Source organism: Eleutherodactylus coqui, chromosome 12 (genome assembly GCF_035609145.1).
Source record: "Eleutherodactylus coqui strain aEleCoq1 chromosome 12, aEleCoq1.hap1, whole genome shotgun sequence".
In the NCBI taxonomy this organism is placed as follows: domain Eukaryota; kingdom Metazoa; phylum Chordata; class Amphibia; order Anura; family Eleutherodactylidae; genus Eleutherodactylus; species Eleutherodactylus coqui.
Genome location: NC_089848.1, coordinates 95,747,141 through 95,772,666, shown reverse-complemented (window position 1 = coordinate 95,772,666; position 25,526 = coordinate 95,747,141). Strand labels below are relative to the sequence as shown.

Genomic DNA, 25,526 nt, shown 5'->3' with positions numbered 1-25,526 from the left:
TGTGCTTCATTCAGAATGAGCGAGTTAATGCTCCGCCCCTGATCACACAACGGTAACGACCTCACAGGTCCTATTCCATAGCAACTGAGGCCGCGGGGGGTTGTAGGGGATGCATAAGTCACTTACTTGGGATAACCTTCGGATGGCATATGATTATACTCCACAACACTTCTGCTCGATTCACAACCTGATTGGTTGTTTGGGTTGGCTGATTCACAGTGATTGGTTGTTTGTGTTGGGTCGAGTAGACGTGTTGTGGAATATAAAAATATGCCTCCGGATGAAGGACCTGTGGTGATGTCACAGCCATGTGATTAGCGGCAGAGCATGTAACTCAGTCTGATCGGGGCGGAGAAAGAGTGAGTGAGTTACATGCTCCACCCCTTATCACATGACGGGGATGTCATCAAAGGCCCTTTATCTTAAGTGAGTTACACGCTCCGCCCCTGATCACATGACTGACATCATCAAAGGTCCTGTATGCACACAGCTGTTGTCTGGAGAGGTGTTCGTTAGTATTCCATAGCAACTGAGGCTGCGGAGGGGGGGGGTGTAGGGTATGCAATACTAATGAACACCTGCAGCAGCCGTCTGCTTACAGGACCTGTCATGAGGTCACAATCATGTGATCAGTCACCTATGTGGGAGCAGTCTGGGGTCACATGACCAGGGGGTGTTCAGTGTGTGCAGAACTCTGCTGCTTTTCATCTCTGTTGTATGAAGAATGTAGCAGAGCTGTGTGTGACGTACATGTAGCAGTGCTGTGTGCGGGGGACGTGGATGTAGCAGTGCTGTGTGTGTGGATGTAGCACAGCTGTGTAGCTCATAGTAGCAGTGTTTCTGGTGGCACAATGTAATTTCCTAATAATTACTAGTATATATATATTATTCTCTTCATATTTTTTTTTGCCATGCAGTGAAATGTTTTTGCAGTGAAATTGATACACAGCCATTATCGCTCAAAATTCTACAAATGGCCGGAAATGAGTGATAAGCATTACATGTAATCGCGGGCATTGGGCACTTTTCGTTTGAACAATAGATTTTGGTTCACTTAAAATCCATCGTTCAGATGCTGAAAGATTGAATGCATTTTGCTCATCTTTCAATAGACTGCAGGATGTTCTCCCCGCAGCACATTTACACTATCCACAAGGAGAACAATGGAATGTGCCAGCTCGATGTGTGTTTAAACACATTCTGGGGTCTGCAAACAACTCTTGGAGGTCCTTTTACATTCAAATGAAGATAATAAAGTGTTAATGGTCATAAACACTTTATGCCAGTGCAGCGCTAAATTTTTCAGTCATTGGAAAGATTATCTTTGTGTGTAAAAGGGCCTTTAGACTCCAATTCTGATGGTTAAAAATTTTCATAAATGTCCAAGCCTTCTTCATAGGTCAGTCCACGGGAAGAGCAAGAATCTTCAATCCAAAAATCAAGGTTTGTTCTCTTTATGGCTCCTTCTCTCCAAGAACAACAAACTGTAGCGATGCTTTTGCACATAACGGAATATTCCGCTGTGAAAATCCGCACCAGAAGCCGCACTAAGTTATAGTGCCATAAGGGGACGTGACGGAGCCCCCGGTGATGATGTGTTTAACTTTTTTTTCACAGTGCTGGCGTGCGCCCTCCCATGGATTGTGCAGGAATAATCTTTAGAGGCGACACTGCAGGTAGCGGGTGAGTATAAAGGCTACATCCCCCGGGTCCCTGTCATGTCCCCTAACAGCACCATAACCTGGTTCACGGTGTTGTAGGGAGGGGACCCGTTCCCTTGGTAAAGTCTAAGTGAGTTGGGAATTGTATTACTCTTTTACACAGGATAATTGTTGGGTGTCAGACAACGATCCTTCCCGTGCTTTTACACAAGAACAAGGATCGCTCGGTGAATGGAGCCCGAGCGGGACAGAGATCACTCCGCCTCCATCCACAGTAAACAGGCAGTCATTCGTAGATGGATGGCTGCCCGTTTACACAGGCCGATCATGATTTGATTTATATGCCTGCACAAACGGGGTGATTAACTAATTCTTGTAGAAATCACTGCTGCAGCTCTCCCACCGCCTTCAGAACTGACCGAAAAAAGTCACCCCTTAAAGTTGGACCCCAAATACTGAAATGTCCTAACAATCACTATGTAATGTCCTTGTTATTTTATATATATATATATATATATATATATATATATATATATATAAAATGTGGTGTGTACTTGGGTTTATCCAGTCTCAAGCTAGTCAATTTCTCAGTCAGCAGAACTTTTGTGAAGGACCCTACAACAGACACTGCTTAGAAGAGAGATGCAGGTCCTCCCATCGCAGTTACTGATGATGATCACACAGATATAATAGAGGAGATCACAGCTCATTCTCCTGTCTGTATACTTATGGGCTGTAGCTTATTTAGGTAAATACAGAATGGGAGGTGGTTTTCCTACAACAGGATGGTAGTGGCTCTGTATGCTTTAGTACTGCTCTGTTGATGCCAATCATAGGATTGCTAGCACAGTGAAAGTGATGCTCATCAGGCACCATGTTGGTGCAGTGATTTCTGCTTGAAGGTTGCACTGCATGGAAGTGGCTGCAGTATACATTGGAGACCTCTAAAGTGTGACAGGCAATTAATTTGGTAAAGGGTAGGGGGAGGGAAAAATGTGTTTTGCTGCGGAATTGGGAGTGGGCATCCACCTGTCTCCAAATTCTGCATCAAATATAGCCCATAGCATGCAGTGCAAAAAAGATTCTTCATGCACACGAGCGGAAACCAATTGCGTTTGAAAATTCGCAGCATGCTCCGTTTTACTGCAGTTCCCACAGATGGCTTCCATTGAAGTTGGAAGCCGCCCACGTCGCGGATTCCGCGGGAAAAGCAGGAGTTAAAAAAAATAAATCTCTACTGCGCATGTCCAACAGCGAGCCGTGCGAACCAGCCACAGTACAGAGAAGCCAGAGGAAGAGTGGTCCGCGCGCACGGCGCCTGCACACACAGGTACGCAGGGTCACCCGCTGCGGTCAGTGCGGGATCTGGACCCGCTGTGTGCATGAGGCCTACATTTTACAATAGGCCGCACTGCTTAGAACTCGCTATGTACACATATTCTCATATACGAGCTGAGGTTTATAGACACATTTATACACATGTTTATAGACACATTTATACACAGTTGATGCTTTTTCTAAACTTTTTATTTGAAATACAAGGCATCATAAAATACAATTGAATTTTTTTTCCTTTTTTAATCTTCCATGTCAGAAGAACCTGAGACTCCTCAAGTGTCTTCAGGAAAACCAAAGGTGTCTCTTTAATGTGCTGTATTACCAGGTAGTGTGGAGACCTAGAATAGTCCAGTAACACTTCTGTATTCTGGTGTCAACGTGACCCAACAGGTGCCGGATTATCAAACATTCAATAGGACAGAAAAAATAAAAGCCTCTTTCAATGGGGTTGTCCAATATGTATAGTTTGGGATTACAGGGTGCATACAGCGACTGATTTGGTTGGCTCCTGCTTTGGGTCATTTTCTTTATTCATTAATTTTTTTCTTATTTTTGTAAAAAAAATTTTTTTACCATCTATGTCCCCTGTGATGTCATCTAAGACCTCTGGGGGTCATTCACATGTTAGTTTTTTTCATTTCACACTTTTCCACTGTAGCTGGGGCAGCCATAGGAGCCCTAGGTACAGGGAAAACATCCCCCTGTAGTCTCTGGTAGAGCTGATCAGGGTCTGCAAGGACCCTGCAGCTCTGCTGTAACGGGGAGCCAGCGTCACATGGTGGAAGAAATACTTTCACTCTTAGTACATTGTGTTCATTGAACATTATGTACCCGGAGAAGGCAGTAGTTAAAAACCGCTTCTCCCTTCTCCTCCGGGTTCTCAGCTGTGACTAACAGCTGCCAACCTGACCTCCTTCTGCTTGATTACAGCAGCAGATGCTTTAATCCCGTACTGTATTTTTGCTATTGGCCAGGATTAAAGCCCAGAATCAATCGCCATAAGTTTACAGCGCTTGGTCCTTAAGCGGTTAATTGGTAGTGCTCTCTCGCAGGAGGACGTGCGCCATAAGTATCAGTGTGCGGCTCGACCTCTATTAAAAGCATTGTATGTATGTTTGTAGTTCGGGTCTTGGTAGCTGATGGACTATTGTGGGGCCAGCAGGAAGGAGTTACTGTAGTTACCTTATTATGGGAAAATTCTAGTGCAAGAGTCTTAAAAAGTGGCACGAGGGGAAATGTTTACTTTTTTTTTTCCCCCTGCTGCTCTGACCATTGGCGAAAGGAAAACAACTCAATTGATCTTGTATAGCAGCCGTTCTGGTGGGATCCCATCCCCATGACATCTTGTGACAACTGAAGGTGGTAATCGGGCTTCGGTCATGTGGTCGTCGCCTTGTCTGCTGCCAAAACTTCTAATGTTTTAGTCAAACAAGTCCAGCGGCCTCCATTTACCTGACAGAGGCCAAAAGTCTGTCCTTCACCCCTCCATCATTATATGGCGGCTGCTGGGCTGTTCTAGAAACAGCTTAAACCCCCCATGTGCCCTGTGTTGTGTGCAGCGCTATGTGGACCTGGATAAGCAAATAGAGGCGCCAGTCACTCAGAATTATTATTTTTATTTTTCTTTGAACATGGGAAGCTATAAGTGACCAATGCTTCGATATGCTCATACAGGTACATACAGCGAGTCATTCCTTGGTGGGGTATACATTGGGGAATCCCACCACATACCTCCGTTGTAATCGGCTAGCTCAGTAGGCGGTCATCCTTCTCTGCAGACGTCTTGGGAAAATGGTTGCATATTACTTTGTCTTCTCTGGTTTTGTTTTTTTTTGTTTTTTTTTCAAAGGTCCCACCCCCTCCCCACGGGCCACCCGACCATCGCTCCCACCCCCTCCCCACGGGCCACCCGACCATCGCTCCCACCCCCTCCCCACGGACCACCCACCGCCTGACTATCACTCCTACTGCTTGATTTTTACTTCTGTTAAAAAAAAAAAAAAAAGTCTCTCACTGCCCTGTCAGCGGCCTCGTCTACACAGGATGAATAGCACCCCAATTTGCTGTTTCCATCGATCATTTGGGTGATAATCGCCCCATGTAAGGATGCCATAAGGCACATGGCATGGAGGAAGTATCAAACATTTCTTAAAGGAGGTGTCACTTCTCGGTACACAACCCCTTCCCCATGCAGTGATGTACTCTGCTCGCCCGCTGCACTGGGTCTCCCCTCTGACATCAGGGTTATAGGCCGTCCCAGCCTGGTTATGGGACGTCGCAGACATTTGTCATGCTACCATGCTACGTGGAAGGGGTTGTACCAAGAGCCTACAACTCGGACAACCCCTTTAAATTGGCTCCTGGAGCAATGAGACCAAAAGCATCAAACCGATGCAAGTAACGCTCCAGCGCTCTTCTAACCCCCAACCGTCCTATCACAATAGGAAGAATCCTCCTGAAAATGTAACTTATTGTAGATTTCGAATGTCTCATGTAAATAAATTTGTCGCAGAACTGTTGCCTTAAGTGCATTTTTAACCCCTTACAGGCCTAATTTCACTCTTGTGAAGCAGTAAATCGTTTGACACCTTGTCGTTTTGTGGGATGAGTTCTAGTTTTTATAACTATTTTTGGGTGCCTATTATGTATTGAATAACTCTGGGGGAATAAAAAAAAACGTTTTTCAGTGTATTTTGGGCTCAATGTTTACAGCATACAGGGTTTGGTATAAATATTATGTTACGTTTATTCTATGGTCCTTCCAGTTATGACATCATTAACTTTATGGAGGCTTTTTTTTGTAAGTTTTACTACTTGCGCACGATACAAACACTTGATTCTTACAGAGACTTTTTGTGTGGCGCCCCAGTCCAGGAGCAGAATGTTATTTTTCCACTGACTGCTGGATGTGCGCTTGTTGCTGCAGAATGAGGTCTAGTTTTATTAACTTTCTGAGGTTTATATAACTTTTTACTCCTGTTTTGTAGATGCAAGAGGACTGGAAAACTTTTTTTTTAATGGATTTTACCGTGCCGGATAACTGTAACATCTTACCGTACGGGATGATGAGATGAGCAAGTACGCGTCCTTTTTCTGGGATAAAAATAATTTTAAAAAGGACATCTTTGCCCTCTACATATGTGACAATCAGAGAGCAAATATGTTCTCTGATTGATAAATGAATGGTGGTGATTATATGAACAAAACTCCATGTTACCCTTTCCTGGATGAGGAAAACAAACAGGAGAATCGCAGGTCTTTTCTGGCGCCTGCTCCTCTGTACACACACTGGAATGACTGTGCGTAAATTCAGTATTCCCGGCCCCACTTCAAATGGCTGTCATTTTAAAATCAAGCACAGCCTTAGGGTGGATAGAACTGGAGCTATAGCTGTTTGAAGTAGACAGAGCTCTATTCTTCCTAAGGCTACTTGGATATACACTGTGAAAAAGTTGCACCTGCTATTCTTGGGCACAACTCTCATTGGACAGGACCCTGCTCAGGTACATGTGCTATTATTGTCTAAGGATTGTGCAAGAGTGGGACATGCTGTGTTTTTCTTTTTTTTTTTACTTGGGACTTTCCATCCATGTGTATACACTCAACGGCTCTGAAGATTGGATAAACCCCGTCCATGTGCATATACCCTAAATTTGTTATGTGCTTTGCCTACAGAAGGAACAGAGCCCCCTTCTACAGTGAGGAGGGGAGCACCTCCCATTCCAGAATGGTTTTTCACTTTGGAACTGTAGAAATGGTTTTTCTATTTACAATATGTCTCCACGGTAACAGACTACAAACAAAGCTTGTGTCAGTGACTGGAGCAGCTGCGTGGCCACTGCTCTACTCAAGCAGAAGACTCAGGCTGCCCCAGTGGTCATACATTTATCACCTTACCTGTGAACAGGTGGTTTAGCTGTTTTTCCTGCAGTAAATTACTATAGAGTAGTTAGTGTAAATATGACAACACCGACTTTGTTCTTGGGATTTGCATTCAGGAAAGCTGGGATATTTCAGCTCTGAACGTATGAATACAGCTCTGGCCTATAAGATAAGTTGTAGCTTGGGCAAATAGGTAGAAGTAGCACCATTAATTTACAATGTTACTTTTTATATAGGTCATTTAATGGAGGCCAGTAGTGGACCTACTCTTACCTAGCATAGCTATATGCAAAGGCAGCCATAGGACTGGGCCTTTGTCTCTGAGGGAGCCCGGAGCCTTGTCGGCTATGCCAGTGTTATAAGTAGTGGGTGAAGGGAAAAAAAACGAACTGGAATTTAGGCGCAACTCTCCCATAAATGTCATGAGACCGTGGGAAAAATACCCAACTTCTCTTCTATAAAATCAATTTTAAACCAGCAGCTACGTGTTTTGGGCTTAGACCCTTCATCAGTCAAGCTGGGTAGAATATCACTGTTGGGGCCTGCATGATATAGACCCAAAAAGTATGAGTGCCAGGGGAAGTGATAGTGAGTTGTATAAGCAGCACATTGCTGGTGGGAGTCGTCTTGCAGATCTTACATTGGGTTCTGTGAGATTCATGTTATGCCTCTGCTGTATATTCATGCATATACACTCCTCCCACTTGTCCCATTTTTGCAGGATTATCACACAAAATGGGCAGAGCTTGTATAAACTTGCTAAAGTGTTTGTGCCCCTGGCCGGATCAGGGTGCGGCTTTCCAAGCAAGCGGGGATCCTGACCTTGGGAGGTATGCATATCTAATTAAAGGGGAGACGGACACCTTAGCTGAACGTGCCGTGCTGGAACCTCCCACTGCTTGACAGATTCTGACACCAAGTCACACGATGTAGATCCGCTCTTTCCTGTCCCATCATGACAAGAGACTGGCACATCTTAATAACCAAGCCCTCTCTGTTACAGCCAATGCAGAGACAGAGAAGGGAGTAGCTTAGTTAAAGTGATATTCCAGGGAGACTGCTTTTTATTTCTCGAAGCCTCCCTTATCAAGTGGATGGGTGAAGACTGGTGGGGTGGGGGTCAGACTACCGGGACTGATAGACTGGTGGGGTGGGGGTCAGACTACCGGGACCCCCAATTAATCCTGAAAACTGAGTCTCGTTTGCCATCACAGCAGTATCACTACTCCAACCAGAGCGAATGAAGAGCTGGCCAAGCATGCACAATGACGTGGCTTGTATGCCTGCCAGCCGGAAATAGGCGAGCACTATACTTGACCATTGTCATCAGCCCAATTGAAACGAATGGTGCAGGAGTGCACGTTACTCTCCATGCAAAGTGACATGACCCCGACCCCCCCCCCCTTTACCATTATTATGATCGGTGGGAGACCCAGTAGTGGGACCCCACCTATCAGCTAGTTATCCTCTATGTGATAGATAGGTAAAAACCTTGTTACCAGCATACCCCTTTAAGACGAGTGTAACAGCCCGCCCCTGTAATGACAAGTCCATACGCTGGGTGTCGGAACAGGGCCAGAGCTGGAGATCGGACACCGCAGCTCTGGGTAAAGGATTTTGCCCCCTTGGAAAAACCCCTTTAACAACCCGGCTATAAGGATCCTCCATAACAAACGACATGACATTTAGAGATGGAAGGCAAATCTTTGTTGCTGCCTCTACAATACTTCTCCAGTCAGTGTGGATGATGGCGGCGGCTCATGTGCAGTGTGAGAGCTGGTACACGGATTTACAACAATCATTTCTGTACAATGCAGCGATTACAGACTAGAACAAAAGTTCCTATTCACCAGAAGTCCCAGCAGACGACTCGCTGCCTTTTTCCAGCTCATTTTAATAAATGTTCTTTAGAAAAAAAAGTTTCCAGAAAGTTTTTCTAAATGCAAACGGCATAAAAAAGGAACATAAACTTCTACAGAAGGCAATGCATTAAAGGGAATGCCCCAAGCCTTGCAAAGCAAATGCAAAGTTGACGTTAAAGTAGCGAAGTGCTCCAGCGTCTCACCGAGGAATCGTATGAAGGTTTAATACTGACGATATGACGGAAAAAACAACAAAAAATAAACTCTAAAAAACAGCTTAGAATAATCAAATGTGATTCCAGACTAGTTAAAAATTTTTTTTTGTAAATTTCCCCCCTTCCTAAAATTTTGCAGTAAATCGCACATTAGTAGCGGGAAGCGGTTTGCGATGCTTACACCTAAATCCACGGCCTACATGCGCAACGTGTTAAGAGATTGACAATATATTCTTTAAAACCGTACCATATTAAAATAGCAGCAATTGGCTTGTAATGCCTTAGAGTCTTGTAGTCCTTGAGGATTGGTCCGTCCGTGTGCCCATCCTGTAGTAGTGTCAGTTATCCAGATGCCACTGCTGAGCCGGAGACCCATCGCAGATCGCCATGGCGACATATCCCTTGTGACTGAGGGAGTCGGTGAGTTTCAAGCATTGCCCGACGGACACTTGATAGAGGCGGTTGTTTTTCTGAAGGAAGAACGTTCTGCTTACCAAATTGGACATTTTATTATTCGTACAAGGAACAGTAAAAAAAACAAAAAAAACGATCTCGTACCTCATAAAACGAGTCACCACAAAAGGTTCAGTGCCCAGAATGTCATCTATATAGCCGTCGCCAACACAAGGTTAATGAGAGGTTCCCAGGGCAACTAGCCGATGGTATGATCATTGCTCTACACAACATGTAGTTTTTCTGGTCACTTTTAGGTCAAGAGACATAGGGGGAACTTTTTCAAAATCCGAACAGTAGCTGATAGCAACCACACGGGGTGCTGCAGTCATTTTCAAATGAGACAGGGAATGCGGTTGGTTGTTATGGACAACTACTCCATTTTTCCTCTGCAGTATTCTAATAAAGTACACCCAACGTCCCTTTTTTCTTACTTCTGGAGTCAAAGGAGCAACTTAAAGTGAACCCGTCACATCGCAAATGCTACTTACCTACGGGCATCATATAACAGAGCAGGAAAAGCCGAGCAGAGAGAGTTATTTTTATGGGAGAAGATTGAATAGAATTAGTCATTTACAGAGTTAAATCTCTGCTCATTCAGGGCTTATGAGTCCAGTGGGCGGTCCTACAATTATACAACCGCCCACTGGACTCCTAAAGCCCACAATGAGCAGAGATTTAGCTCAGTAAATGACAGGTTCTACTGAATCTTTTCCCATCAAACTATACCGATCAGGCGGTTTTCCTCTATTCTGCAGACGGGGAATAGCCTGAGATTACTGGAATAACCTTTTAAGGTCAACCCTGCAGTTTTGTAAGTCCATGTGGTGCAGAGGTATGCCGACACCTGAATAAATGGGAAACCGGTGGTTGGGAATACCAATGTGTGTAGCATGTTACTAAAGGGAAGGGGGCAGTATGCAACATGGAGGCCATTTTGAAAGCTGCCATCTTGGAAATAAGTCAATATTTTTAAATGGGAAGGAGCACATGTGACATTTGTATCTGATAGATTTGGATTCCTCATCAAATTCTGTGTGTACCTCTATTCCTGTTGTTATCAAATTTCTCTTTGTTATAGATAGGACTGCGAGATTTAGATGCCAGGAGAGGGCAGAGATTGTGCTGATCTCCTGGGGGCACAGTACCCAAGTTATTGCAGTGAATTCCAATTGTCAACACCCTAACAGGCCACCCATCCGCCATGGTGCAATTGGCAAATTGCTTGCAAAATTTTCGCCAAACAGGTTTTGTGTTGGACCTGCAAAAAAGTGAACGCAACAAAAACTGCTACAGAGGAAGCAAGGACAATGATGTCCTTCTGCAAAAGCCCACATCGTAGAACCTGGCGTCTGTCACAGGAGAGCGGGGTGAGTCAAACCACCATCAGGTGGATACTGGCTTTGTGCTAATGGCACCCGTACAGGATACAGTTGCTGCATCATCTCAGTGAGGAAAATCCCGATCATGGTGTTGCATTTGCGGAATGGGACCCCTCATTCCACAAACGGTTCAGTGATAAAGCAAACTTCTATGTGAAGGGGAAGGTGCTACTGGTTCGACACATCTCCGTACTGGACAGATTCCTGCAAGATGTTTCTAGGGAAGCTGATTCAGTGCAGTGGCCCTGTGATCGCCAGATCTCACCCCCTTGGACTTCTACCTGTGGGCTGACGTCAAGTTCAGGGTTTACGCAGTGAAAATCCAGAGAGTGACGCACATGCAACACCAGATCCTGGACGCCTCTGCAAGCATTTCTACTGAGGTGTTACTCTCAGGGCATCATGAACGGGAGAAGAGGATAACCTGGGCAATTCAAGACAACGGGGGACACGTCGAGCATACGCTGTAGTAAATGATCGTGTTCCAGGTCACAACAAAAATAGTTTAACTTTGGTAGGAATAAAAGGCACATAACATGTAAGCACAGATTTGCATCCCTTGCCAATTCTCTACCACATACGCATATCACATGCACCATTTCCCATTTTAAAATATCGATTTGTTTCCAAGATGGCGGCTTTCACAATGGCCGTGTTGGACACTGCCCCTCACAGATTTGCCCCCTTCCCATTAACAACATGCCCCACACAGGATGGCATTCCCCTTTTATCTAGGGGTCATCTCTCTCTATCTATATCTTTGTACCATCCTGTACCGTCTAACTCCAAGCATTCAGTGTAACGGCAATATATTACTCTTTTCTCCTTAGGGAGAGCAACTATATACTATAAACTAAGTGAGGAGACTCAAATGGCCACGCACGCTCCTCTGGGTAATATGCAAATAAGGGAGATGGAATATATTTATATACTATAAACTAAGTGAGGAGTCAAAGTCGGCCTTTGACTTGAAGGAATGCTGCCTTTCAATAGGTGGCACTGTGGAGGAGTTATTCCATCTCCCTTATTTGCATATTACCCAGAGGAGCGTGCGTGGCCATTTGAGTCTCCTCACTTAGTTTATAGTATATAGTTGCTCTCCCTAAGGAGAAAAGAGTGTTTCTGACCCCCGTCCCAGGCCTCTCACTAGCAAAAGCCAGACTCCTACTGTACACTGATGATGGGCAATAACCCGGAAACAGCTGTATGTACATGGAGTCTGGCTTTGCTTTTAATTCCCAGTCATTGTAAGAAGACTTGTATAAAAAGTCGGCCTTTGACTTGAAGGAATGCTGCCTTTCAATAGGTGGCACTGTGGAGGAGTTATTCCATCTCCCTTATTGGCAATATATTACTTAATAGGGTTTTTCTGGGCAAATCTGATGACCTATCCTCAGGATGGATCATCTATAGCAGATCGTCTGGGGTCTGCCGCTCGGCACCCTGGCTGATCCGGCACCTGCTGCCAGTGCCACACCACGATGTACGGAGCAGAAACAGCTCTGACCCATGTAAAGCCCGGCGCAGCCCTCATTGATTTTAATTGGGAGCTGTGCATGCAGTTACCAGCACCGGTCACTACAAGGACTGATCAGCTGTTCAGACACACCGGGTACAAATGGAAGCTGATCAGTTGGGGTCCCAAGCACCGAACCCCAGCTGATCAGCTATTGATGACCCATCCTGAAGATAGATCATTAATAATTGCCTGGAAAACCCCCTTTAACCTGTCATATGTATATAGTCAGCTGAGATCAGGGGTGCCTTTTACTAGACCCCATTGAACATGACAACCAGAAATAAGTCTTCACACATTAATAGTATATACTTACACCAAACACCCACTGCTGTGATCCACCGGATCCATGACACTTCATCAGTCGTGGAGGATCTGAGGATCGAGTCTCGGACATATCCAGGCACAGGAGATTACTCAGGATCAGCTCATGTTCTTCGTTGTACGTCCAGATCTGGAAACGTCACACAGATGGATTACATTATCGCTTCCTCTCGGTAACTGGCACCAACTTGTGCATTTATAGTCAGTAACGTTACATGTATCTAATAAACGCGGGCCTGTTTGTAGGGTCCATAGAAGGGTCAATGAGAAATAAATCGCCATTAAAGCCAGTACTTTTATCATTGATGACATCCTCTGAATAGGTTGCTAGGCAGAAGTCCACCAGTCTGGATCCCCGCTGATCATCTGATCACTGGCCCGGTCTTCAATATAGACAGTGCTGGAAGCAGATAACATTGTAGTGGCCCAGTTTGGTACTACAGGCATAGCTCCCATGGACTTCAATAGGAACTGTGCCTGCAGTACCAAACTGGACTGTTGCAATACCAACAGCGCTATCTGCTTCTAGCACAATGACAGCAGAGAAACCCCAAGCAGCGGACCCCCTGCCAATCACCTACTGATGATCTATCTTGATGAGAAGCCATCGATAGTCCCAGACAACCCCTTTACAATCTTTCCACAATTAAAGCTTCCAGTTTGCTTATTGGTTTTCATATTTGACTATATTTTTTATGTTCGGAGATAGTCTATAGACTATTACTATGAACAGCATGGACTGGACGCTGCACAGCTGGTGTAGAGATAGTTCTACCTTCACAGCAGTTATTGAACCAATGCCGCTATTACCTGGTCAGAATCATTAAAGTCACAATCTTTGGCAACGACTAGCCCCCCCTTCTGACTCGGATGACCCTGGGCCACAAGACAACGGTTCGTCTGCATGTTGATGAGCTGAAAAAGAAACAACAGTGCTTTAGAGGTAAATCTAGTCATTAGGGTCATGGTTGGTCAGTCAGACGTGGTCTTATCAGAGACGCATTGCATTTATTTGTAGACCCCCAATGTGAAATGTGGCAGCGAGAGAAAGGAGAATAGTTACGGAAAAAGAAAAGCTTGCCAAGCAGAAGTACCGGGTTGCCGTCTTCTCTGCAGACACAGATCTGCCCCGTACAGCCAGGGGGAAGCACTGCATAAGGTAAGGTGCTCCTCTCCGCTCGTGGACAACGGCGCTGTGTTGGGGGCGACAACCGTTTGTATTCCAAAACATCTACCAAAACAAAGGCCATCAGGCTGCTGGTAGTCCACAAATTACACGTAGCTCCGGCGAGTTTGCCCGACATTCGTCCCCTCTAAATGAGCCTTAAGGACCTTCAAATGTCCTACTTGCACACAGCCATAGAGTAAGACAAAAGTGAAAAAGGGCACCGCAGACCGGTGGTGCGGGCAGAGAGGGCAAGAGAGGGCACACTGCGGACCGGTGGCGCGGGCAAGAGAGGGCACACTGCGGACCGGTGGCGCGGGCAAGAGAGGGCACACTGCGGACCGGTGGCGCGGGCAAGAGAGGGCACACTGCGGACCGGTGGCGCGGGCAAGAGAGGGCACACTGCGGACCGGTGGCGCGGGCAAGAGAGGGCACACTGCGGACCGGTGGCGCGGGCAAGAGAGGGCACACTGCGGACCGGTGGCGCGGGCAAGAGAGGGCACACTGCGGACCGGTGGCGCGGGCAAGAGAGGGCACACTGCGGACCGGTGGCGCGGGCAAGAGAGGGCACACTGCGGACCGGTGGCGCGGGCAAGAGAGGGCACACTGCGGACCGGTGGCGCGGGCAAGAGAGGGCACACTGCGGACCGGTGGCGCGGGCAAGAGAGGGCACACTGCGGACCGGTGGCGCGGGCAAGAGAGGGCACACTGCGGACCGGTGGCGCGGGCAAGAGAGGGCACACTGCGGACCGGTGGCGCGGGCAAGAGAGGGCACACTGCGGACCGGTGGCGCGGGCAAGAGAGGGCACACTGCGGACCGGTGGCGCGGGCAAGAGAGGGCACACTGCGGACCGGTGGCGCGGGCAAGAGAGGGCACACTGCGGACCGGTGGCGCGGGCAAGAGAGGGCACACTGCGGACCGGTGGCGCGGGCAAGAGAGGGCACACTGCGGACCGGTGGCGCGGGCAAGAGAGGGCACACTGCGGACCGGTGGCGCGGGCAAGAGAGGGCACACTGCGGACCGGTGGCGCGGGCAAGAGAGGGCACACTGCGGACCGGTGGCGCGGGCAAGAGAGGGCACACTGCGGACCGGTGGCGCGGGCAAGAGAGGGCACACTGCGGACCGGTGGCGCGGGCAAGAGAGGGCACACTGCGGACCGGTGGCGCGGGCAAGAGAGGGCACACTGCGGACCGGTGGCGCGGGCAAGAGAGGGCACACTGCGGACCGGTGGCGCGGGCAAGAGAGGGCACACTGCGGACCGGTGGCGCGGGCAAGAGAGGGCACACTGCGGACCGGTGGCGCGGGCAAGAGAGGGCACACTGCGGACCGGTGGCGCGGGCAAGAGAGGGCACACTGCGGACCGGTGGCGCGGGCAAGAGAGGGCACACTGCGGACCGGTGGCGCGGGCAAGAGAGGGCACACTGCGGACCGGTGGCGCGGGCAAGAGAGGGCACACTGCGGACCGGTGGCGCGGGCAAGAGAGGGCACACTGCGGACCGGTGGCGCGGGCAAGAGAGGGCACACTGCGGACCGGTGGCGCGGGCAAGAGAGGGCACACTGCGGACCGGTGGCGCGGGCAAGAGAGGGCACACTGCGGACCGGTGGCGCGGGCAAGAGAGGGCACACTGCGGACCGGTGGCGCGGGCAAGAGAGGGCACACTGCGGACCGGTGGCGCGGGCAAGAGAGGGCACACTGCGGACCGGTGGCGCGGGCAAGAGAGGGCACACTGCGGACCGGTGGCGCGGGCAAGAGAGGGCACACTGCGGACCGGTGGCGCGGGCAAGAGAGGGCACACTGCGGACCGGTGGCGCGGGCAAGAGAGGGCACACTGCGGACCGGTGGCGCGGGCAAGAGAGGGCACACTGCGGACCGGTGGCGCGGGCAAGAGAGGGCACACTGCGGACCGGTGGCGCGGGCAAGAGAGGGCACACTGCGGACCGGTGGCGCGGGCAAGAGAGGGCACACTGCGGACCGGTGGCGCGGGCAAGAGAGGGCACACTGCGGACCGGTGGCGCGGGCAAGAGAGGGCACACTGCGGACCGGTGGCGCGGGCAAGAGAGGGCACACTGCGGACCGGTGGCGCGGGCAAGAGAGGGCACACTGCGGACCGGTGGCGCGGGCAAGAGAGGGCACACTGCGGACCGGTGGCGCGGGCAAGAGAGGGCACACTGCGGACCGGTGGCGCGGGCAAGAGAGGGCACACTGCGGACCGGTGGCGCGGGCAAGAGAGGGCACACTGCGGACCGGTGGCGCGGGCAAGAGAGGGCACACTGCGGACCGGTGGCGCGGGCAGAGAGGGCAAGAGAGGGCACCGCGGACCGGTGGCGCGGGCAGAGAGGGCAAGAGAGGGCACCGCGGACCGGTGGCGCGGGCAGAGAGGGCAAGAGAGGGCACCGCGGACCGTTGGCGCGGGCAGAGAGGGCAAGAGAGGGCACCGCGGACCGTTGGCGCGGGCAGAGAGGGCAAGAGAGGGCACCGCGGACCGTTGGCGCGGGCAGAGAGGGGAAGAGAGGGCACCGCGGACCGTTGGCGCGGGCAGAGAGGGGAAGAGAGGGCACCGCGGACCGTTGGCGCGGGCAGAGAGGGGAAGAGAGGGCACCGCGGACCGGTGGCGCGGGCAGAGAGGGGAAGAGAGGGCACCGCGGACCGGTGGCGCGGGCAGAGAGGGGAAGAGAGGGCACCGCGGACCGGTGGCGCGGGCAGAGAGGGGAAGAGAGGGCACCGCGGACCGGTGGCGCGGGCAGAGAGGGGAAGAGAGGGCACCGCGGACCGGTGGCGCGGGCAGAGAGGGGAAGAGAGGGCACCGCGGACCGGTGGCGCGGGCAGAGAGGGGAAGAGAGGGCACCGCGGACCGGTGGCGCAGGCAGAGAGGGGAAGAGAGGGCACCGCGGACCGGTGGCGCAGGCAGAGAGGGGAAGAGAGGGCACCGCGGACCGGTGGCGCAGGCAGAGAGGGGAAGAGAGGGCACCGCGGACCGGTGGCGCAGGCAGAGAGGGGAAGAGAGGGCACCGCGGACCGGTGGCGCAGGCAGAGAGGGGAAGAGAGGGCACCGCGGACCGGTGGCGCAGGCAGAGAGGGGAAGAGAGGGCACCGCGGACCGGTGGCGCAGGCAGAGAGGGGAAGAGAGGGCACCGCGGACCGGTGGCGCAGGCAGAGAGGGGAAGAGAGGGCACCGCGGACCGGTGGCGCAGGCAGAGAGGGGAAGAGAGGGCACCGCGGACCGGTGGCGCAGGCAGAGAGGGGAAGAGAGGGCACCGCGGACCGGTGGCGCAGGCAGAGAGGGGAAGAGAGGGCACCGCGGACCGGTGGCGCAGGCAGAGAGGGGAAGAGAGGGCACCGCGGACCGGTGGCGCAGGCAGAGAGGGGAAGAGAGGGCACCGCGGACCGGTGGCGCAGGCAGAGAGGGGAAGAGAGGGCACCGCGGACCGGTGGCGCAGGCAGAGAGGGGAAGAGAGGGCACCGCGGACCGGTGGCGCAGGCAGAGAGGGGAAGAGAGGGCACCGCGGACCGGTGGCGCAGGCAGAGAGGGAAAGAGAGGGCACCGCGGACCGGTGGCGCAGGCAGAGAGGGGAAGAGAGGGCACCGCGGACCGGTGGCGCAGGCAGAGAGGGGAAGAGAGGGCACCGCGGACCGGTGGCGCAGGCAGAGAGGGGAAGAGAGGGCACCGCGGACCGGTGGCGCAGGCAGAGAGGGGAAGAGAGGGCACCGCGGACCGGTGGCGCAGGCAGAGAGGGGAAGAGAGGGCACCGCGGACCGGTGGCGCAGGCAGAGAGGGGAAGAGAGGGCACCGCGGACCGGTGGCGCAGGCAGAGAGGGGAAGAGAGGGCACCGCGGACCGGTGGCGCAGGCAGAGAGGGGAAGAGAGGGCACCGCGGACCGGTGGTGCAGGCAGAGAGGGGAAGAGGGTACCGCAGACAGGTGGTGCAGGCAGAGAGGGTAATGTGGATGCAGTGCAAGTACATAGAAGCAAAGACAGCCAGCAATGTTAGGGGGGCAGTAAAGGATATGAAAACATTTCAATAATTCAGTTTACAATCATGCCCACTTTTCAGTTTGGGAATTATGTGAAAATGTACTTAATTGCCATGAATCTGAGAATATGAACTGAAATTCAAGTTTCAGTATGGAATCCAGCTCAGTAACTGACCGGATCAACATCCACCCCAAACCTCACAGACTAACTCTTGTTTTACCGATGAAGTCCGGGCTCCGATAGATCGCACACATCTACACTCAGTGCCAAAAAAAATTAAAAATCCCTCCCCTAGAAGTTGTCGGATGAATGAAAGTTTCTCTTTGTGACTAGAACGTTGATAGAAGTGATTACAATATCAGAGCAAAAGGATAATTTATTGTGGAGAACTGACCCCTTACAGGGAGGCTCTAGTATCCTGTTGTACCGCCTCTAGCTTGGATACAAGATGTGATACGGGCAGGCATGGAGGCTCTTGTATTCACGCTAGAGGTGGTACAACATGCTTAAAAATAAAAAAAGGTGGGGGGGTTATTTATTTATTTTTTAATGTTGCCATTAAGTAAGGGCAACTCCCTCTGTAAAACACAATTTCTCCATCGGCTACATCAATGGAAAAATTAAGTTATGGCTCTCAGAGCAGAGTGATGAAAAACATTCAAACCCTCTGTTCGTAGGTGACAACATATCTGCACCCTTAGGCCTTCTTCCCACGAACGGATTTACGCCGCGTAAATCCGCGGCAAAAATCCGCTGCGTTGCCCGCAGCTATTAGGTTCCATTGAACCTAATAGCACAATGCTCACGGTGCGGAATTCCACCGCGGAATTTCGCACCGTGAAATCTTCCGTCCTCACCCGCAGCATGTTCCATTTGCCGCGGGTGTACGCGCTGACGGCTTCCATTGCAGTCAATGGAAGCCGTCCGTTCACGCTATCTCCCGCTGCAACCAGCGGAAGATAGCGTGAAAAAACGCTTCCCCGCCTACCGCCGCGCGTCATACGACGCGGCCGACGCGTCACGTGACATGGCCGCCCGCGTCATGTGACGCGGTGGGCGTGTCACATGACACGACGGCGGTGGGCGGGGAAGCGTCTTCACGCTATCTTCCGCTGGTAAGTATGGGGTCTCTGGGGGGCGCCGTGACGGGCTTCACTGCGGAATATTTCGCAGCGGAGCCCGTCACGCTCGTGTAAAGCCGGCCTTAAGGGAATAACAACTCTACATTCTCACAGGACGGTTTTTATCTTTATTTCTAGAACCATTTTGCACATTTATAACAGTAAATCTAGAGATCCTGATAGGAATGACCATCTTACCCTCCCACGTTGTAGGATTTTGGGTCGTTTTTGGCCTCTATTGACAAATACAGGCGGTTGGGCTTTGGCATTGGGACCGGAAATTTGCATTTCAGGGTAAATATTGTCCAGATACCACTTAAAGGTCTTGCAATTCAGTCTGTTCCTCAAGGCTAGTCGCTCACTGATGTCTCCGAAGTCTCGGTTCCTGAGCTCCGGTCTGAGGGCAAAATACTGCTCCTGGGCAGAAAAGGAATAAAAGGGCGGTTATTACGCGCCTCAATGCTTAGAACACATGCGTAACTTACGGTTCCCACTTCGCCTCTTACTTCACATGCAACAGGTAGAAAAACCATTATGCCAGGGCCTAAGTTTCCACATATGGAGGCTACGGACGATCACATGGCAGCTTTGCACATTTGTTTAGAATGATTAGTTGATGAACGAACATTGACGTGCGCCGATCATCAGGGAAGTGATCGTTCCTACAAAATGGGCCTTTAGCCGTGTAATTCTTTGCTACACTTTATTATTAGACCCGGTAGGATTTGGTTAACGTAGCATTTGTTTGTTCGAGAAGCTCACGGAAAGGTCGCCAGCAACCATAGAGGTGATGGAGGGATGTAGAGAGACCGGTCAACTCACAACCCAACTGGTGCTTCACAGGACCAATTTCATGATAAGAGGAGAATGGAGATTTGTATAAAGAGTTAAGAGCAAATTACCTTATAGTCATCCATCCACACATGTGCTAAGCGTAAGGAATTATGAGCCATAGTGTCATGGCCGCCAGGTGACCCATAGGGACGTCTCTTTCGGAATATATGCCCAACCCTGGAGCAGGGTACAATGAGGAGGCTCCCACCGCACATCCAGATCTGAAAGCAAACATGAACCATTAAGGCCCGCAACAGCCGGCTGTCTTTATATACCACTGACAAAGGAATAAGGATTAGAAAATGCTTGTACCAGGGCCCGGTGCTCTGTCTGGTACTTGCACTACTTCCCAGCACCCCCTCCCCGAGAGGGCCACCACCAGGACCTGAAACTACACCACCGCCAAGAAAGCCTTACAGCCTGCTCAAGACGGGGCCCTCTCTCTTCAGGTCTACCGCGATGGCCTTCGTTGGCCAACATGGGACCACATCTTTACAGACAATAGTACAGATTCCTTCTCCTTGGACTTGACACAGGACCATGTCTTTTGGCAATGCGCATTAACCTATTGTCTCTCATTCTGAATGGTGTTTTTTTCTCTAGGACTGCTGTCGTTTCGCTTTTGGTTTGGACCCCTGGGCTGCTGGTACACTTTACAGACTTCCTCCCTGATGCTGTTCAGAGACCCGTTTACCTCCTATACCGACCCTACAATGCCTTACTTTTGCCTACGGGTGCTATACAAATGCAGCTATTCAATATATGATGTTTAAGCCATTTACTATGCCTTAAGGGCTCAAGGCAAGGTCTGCTCTGACTTAAAGCGGCCCTCCATGTCTGCCAGCTACATGGCTCCAATGAGGTCTTCCTTCACTATAAAAGTTCAGCAATCTCTGGCACTCCCATTGAGATGAATAGAGTAATGGCCCACGTGCATGACCTCCATTCATTCAGGAACCTTTTGGACCCCCCTGTTCTCACAACTGGTGTATATCCCAGTATTCCATGTCCTGGGTGGGGTGAGGAGGGGGTTAAAAGATTACTTTTATAACAAGAACATTTTCTAAACCTTTCTCTAGTTACCCGAAATGATATCTCCAGATTTTCTCCACCCCAGATGTCCATGCCGCTGTCATACTGCCCCAGTGTATTAAAATACTCTCGGTCCATTGCGAAAAGGCCTCCAGCCATAGTAGGAGATCTGCAATAGAAGCAGAGCACAAAGTTACATATGTTAGGGCAAAATCACATAACTACAAAAACTTTATATCTGCTGTCAGGCAGGAAAAAAATCATCCAAATTTTACGGTGTTGTTTAGGATTTAACAGCGCCAATCTTCTCCATGGCGCTGTATGCCTACTGAAGCTCTGCCGCAGCAAGCTGCAATACTCGATGCTGCCTGGAGAAGAATGTGGACGTTTCTGGAATGAAATCGCCACATTTTAATCTCAGAAATCCCTTTCATGAAAGCATAAGGATTGTATTTTGATGGGATGCGTTCCAAGTGTCCCTCCAGTCCCGGGACAAAATTAGTTCTGAGACCGGAGGCTAGAGATATATTACCTAGTGTCATACTCTTCCCGGTTCGGCCGCTGATCTACCGGGTTTCCCTGTTAGGTTACTTACCTAACAGGCTCGGTCCGGATCCCTCCCGCTACTCTCCAGACTGCTTCCTTCGCCACCCACAGAAGATCACTTCCTGGTTACGGGATTCATAAATCTCACCTCCAGGAATCGATGGCTCTGATTGGTTACTGAGCACACCAATCAATGCAGCGCTAAATGAACCAATGCAATGGTTGCGATTGGTTCTTCGTCCGCTGCTCAGCCAATCGCAGCCATTGCGTTGTGGAGGCTGGATTTATGAGTTGGCCAAATCAATGCCGTGGCTCAGGCAATTCATAAATCCTGCCTCCACAACGCAATGGCTGTGATTGGTTCTTTGACCGCTGCTCAGCCAATCACAGCCATTGCATCGTGGGGGCAGGATTTAGGAATTGGCTGAGCCGCTGCATTGATTGACCAACTCATAAATCCAGCCTCCGCAATACGATGGCTGCAATTGGTTCTTCCTCCGCTGCTCACTCAATTAATGCGTCAGTCGATGAACCAAATCAAAGCCATCGCACTGGTTCATCGAGTGCTACATTGATTGGCTGAGCAGCGCTTAAGAACCAATCGGAACCATCACTTCCTGGAGGTGGGATTTATGAATCCTGTAACCAGGAAGCGATCTTCTGTAGGTGGCTAAAGACTGCAAAAAGCACGCCAGAGCTCTGGAGAGAAGCGAGAGGTACTTGGACCCGGCCTGCTAGGTACTGTATTCCTTTTAGGTCAGTGAGCCAGGGCTTATTTTCAAGATCCCCACCCCCACCCCCATTTCCTAAAAATAAGGATGGGTCTTATTTTCAGGGAAACGTGGTACCCACTCCTGGGGTCCTCCTTCATATGTTCCAAGGTGGCCACAGTAATTCTTAGACTACCAGATGTACTACCAGTGCACAATGTACATCAAGCAGTCTAAGACATTACACTCTACTCCGATTGGCCTGCACTGCTCATGTGAGCAGTGTTGGCCAATCAGGCAGTAAAATGCACAGTGACTACCAATGCACCATGTGTACTTAGTAGTGACAGTAAAGCTGCAGCCATGTTGGAAGAATAAAGAGGGGCTAGTGCCCAAACGGAAAGAGGGTGGCACCAGGTAATATAACTCCTCCTGGACAAAGGACCAGAGGGCAACTCTAAGAAAGGGGTAAGGGAATGTATAGGACCAAAATCTTGATCATTAATATCAGATCAGTAAGAGTCTACCATCCAGAACTTCATGACAATCAGTCATTTGAAGAGGCCTGTGGCATCATGTTCATTGGTCCCATGGCCCAAGAGCAGCTCAGTCCCATCCATGTGAACGGGATTGAGCTACTACAGCAGGCACCGCCACGAAAACATACAGTGCTGTGCCTGGTATGCAGTGAAGAGGCTGCGGCACTGGTCTAGCGCCATGGTCTGTTAAAACAGCTGATCAGTAGCGGACCCCTGATCTGAGATGGATGACCTATCCCAAGTATGTGTCATCCATATCAATGGCCCCAGAAGACCCTTTTTATCCCAGTCATCAATTCTCCCGAATTACACACCGGCATGCACAACTCCCTATATAGCTGCAACCATGTAGCTGAGCCTCTTGGATGTAAATGTGAAGTTCTATAGGAGAAAAAGCAAATAGTGACATGCGCCAAGTTTCTAATACATATTCCAGTACTCTTTTTTTAATGGGACAGCGTTGTTTCCTCCAACCCCCGTGTAAAGTTTACTGTTACCTGTACGCAACATCTCACTTCTATCTATATCATGACTCCAGCCGTAGGACCCGTGTGCCGGAAAATATTCTTACGTGCCAACCAGTATTACCGAAGAAGTAAACTAACAATCATCGGTAAAGACCGACTAACATTAGTGAGGTGGATACAAAACAGATGACGGTGTTAAGTGTTTGATCGCTTCTGGGAAGGGTTTCTTTTTCTTCTGCGCAGCCCAGTTCTGGAAAGTTAAGAAATCATTTCCATATTGCTGCCGTGAATTTATAGAGCTACAGATACGGCGCCAACAAAACCACATAACGTTTTCCCATAAACAATCAGGCTAATAGACTCGAATACGATCCATTTCTTGGTCCAATTAATCCTTCAGATTCCCGATCCAGAGCAGCGGGTCAAATATTCACATGGTGTCCCTGCCAGAACTCTGCTATGAGAGCCATTGGCAGCCCATGGCAGCGCGGAGCCGCCTCTTTCCAGGCCGCTGCAATCTGGGACACGGAGTACAGAGACAACTATGACAGGAATCCGGTAATAACGCTTGTGATGTTGTGCAGCTTTACAAGAGGAAAACAAACTTCGAGTTTAACTACTACAGTGAACATCTTATGTTGCTGCCTGTTCTTTCTCTGCCCAACCCTCTACAAAACAACATTCTGCAGGCTGGATGTCAGGTCGGACGTCGCCAAAACTAGTCGGGGTGGAAGGGCATCGGTACACTCTCCTACCAAAAGTATTTGGACCATGTGTTATTAGCATGTTACGTGTCCTAAGCCATGCTCCATAAGATGCAGACCCTTGGTGGTGGCCGCCATAGTTTGTGACGGGAACCGCACAGTGTTGGACAGCTGTTCTTCATGAAGACCACCGCATCAGGCAGTCTGGAATTGTGCAAGAGTCGTCGTCATTGGACAGTTGAGTAATGGAAGAACGTTCTATGGAGTGATGAATCATGCTACTCCATTTTCACATCAGATGGATGTCCCTGGTTGTGGAGGATGAAGGGGACGCCTTCTACTTGCCAACAGGCAAGTATGGCAAAGGTTCTGTTATGTTGTACGTGACATGATCTCGTAAGTTGTAGTGACAAGAACCATGAACATGAAGGTGTGACCTGATCTTCTAGACAATAATGTGCTGCCGACAATCTGGTAATTCCCTTTGAATGGTCGGCCATACTTCCAACAACGCGCCTCAGATGTCCAATTACTTTTAATAAGCTAGTGTCTATCCTAATCCATAAAATATTGTCTGCAAAGGCGAAACCCGAAGATTAAACATAGAAGCCTTACCGGAAAGGAGCGGTAAATCCGTCAGGACCTCCCAGCTCAGACAGAGGCACCGGGTCCCATTTAAAGTGGAGGCCCCAATTAAATCCACCGCGCACTACGGGAGACGAGCTGTATATTAGAGTGTCGGCGCTGATGATGTCGATGACCGGACACACCACCGTCTTGCGATTTTCCTTGATGGGACTGAGCAGAGGCTGCAACCACATCTCATTGACCTCACAGTGACTGTCCAGGAACACCAGAACATCACCTGAAAGTACAGCAGAGGACATCTTACACATCTGTGATGAGAACATTCAGGGTGCGTTCACATGTAGCAGGTTTGGTGCGTATTTTCCGCAGCAGGAAATCTTAGCTTGTGATTATTTCTGCAATGCCAGAATATACGGCAGTAGCTACTACAGTAGTGTCTTAGGGAGAACCCGTCATGTCAGCTTTGCAGCCGCGGCCCTGCAGACACTATTGACGCCCTTTTCACCCTACTCACCTATGTTCCCCTGTACAGGCTCTTCTTAGATTTGGTTCCTGGCACTCATTGTGAAAGTATGATGGCAGACAGAAAGTGGTGGAAACCGCCCACTTGACATTCACAGTACTGGCAACCAAATCTTAGGACAATCGGAATGGGAAAACTGCGGCGAGTAGGGAGGAAAGAGCAGTGATAGTGTAAGCAACGCTGCAAAGTTACACAGCAGCCCCGCGGACATGAGGGCGTGACAGGTCCCTTTAAATAAACATTTCCTGCATGTTCAGAACTCGCCCGTGTATTCACAGAAAGTGAAGTATTGCAGCAGTTAAAGGATACTTAAACCGATAGCAAACCTGGCATTCAACGTAGCGGCATGTTAGAACAATTGTCACATCTCTCCCCCTTTATAGGTTTATCATCTTAGGACTTTCCTCCTATAGGGATCGTCTCGTTGGGACGACCCTTTACTCTTTTTTTTTATAGTGAGGCTAAGAGGAAACGAACGGCTGGCCAAAGCTTTTCCTGATGATTGTAGTGGATTGTTCAGCTGGCAATAAATACAAGTCGGTGCAAAACATTCCTACCCGTAGCATGAGAGGCTCCAACCATCCGGCCGCGGATAAGTCCTTGCCGCTGCTTGTTTCTCACTAGCTTCACCTTGTTGGGGAGGTTTTCCTTGATGTAATCATCTAACGGCTTCTTCAGATCATCTGGAA

At 49.9% G+C, this 25,526-nt stretch overlaps 1 protein-coding gene across 2 annotated transcripts in view; it reads right to left on the bottom strand.

Moving 5' to 3' along the window:
* Positions 1–8,565: 8,565 nt before the first annotated feature.
* The window catches only part of GALNT11 (polypeptide N-acetylgalactosaminyltransferase 11), a 33,232-nt gene continuing 16,271 nt past the window's right edge, over positions 8,566–25,526 (bottom strand). For both annotated transcript variants that reach the window (XM_066585364.1, XM_066585366.1), the window contains exons 5-12: positions 25,395–25,520; positions 24,342–24,591; positions 20,812–20,929; positions 19,797–19,949; positions 19,093–19,311; positions 13,444–13,548; positions 12,626–12,763; positions 8,566–9,428 (exon numbers count right to left, since the gene is read on the bottom strand). In XM_066585364.1, coding sequence (XP_066441461.1) covers positions 9,297–9,428; positions 12,626–12,763; positions 13,444–13,548; positions 19,093–19,311; positions 19,797–19,949; positions 20,812–20,929; positions 24,342–24,591; positions 25,395–25,520 — 1,241 coding nt within the window. In that variant the 3' untranslated portion in view covers positions 8,566–9,296. The remainder of the gene's footprint in view (positions 9,429–12,625; positions 12,764–13,443; positions 13,549–19,092; positions 19,312–19,796; positions 19,950–20,811; positions 20,930–24,341; positions 24,592–25,394; positions 25,521–25,526) is intronic.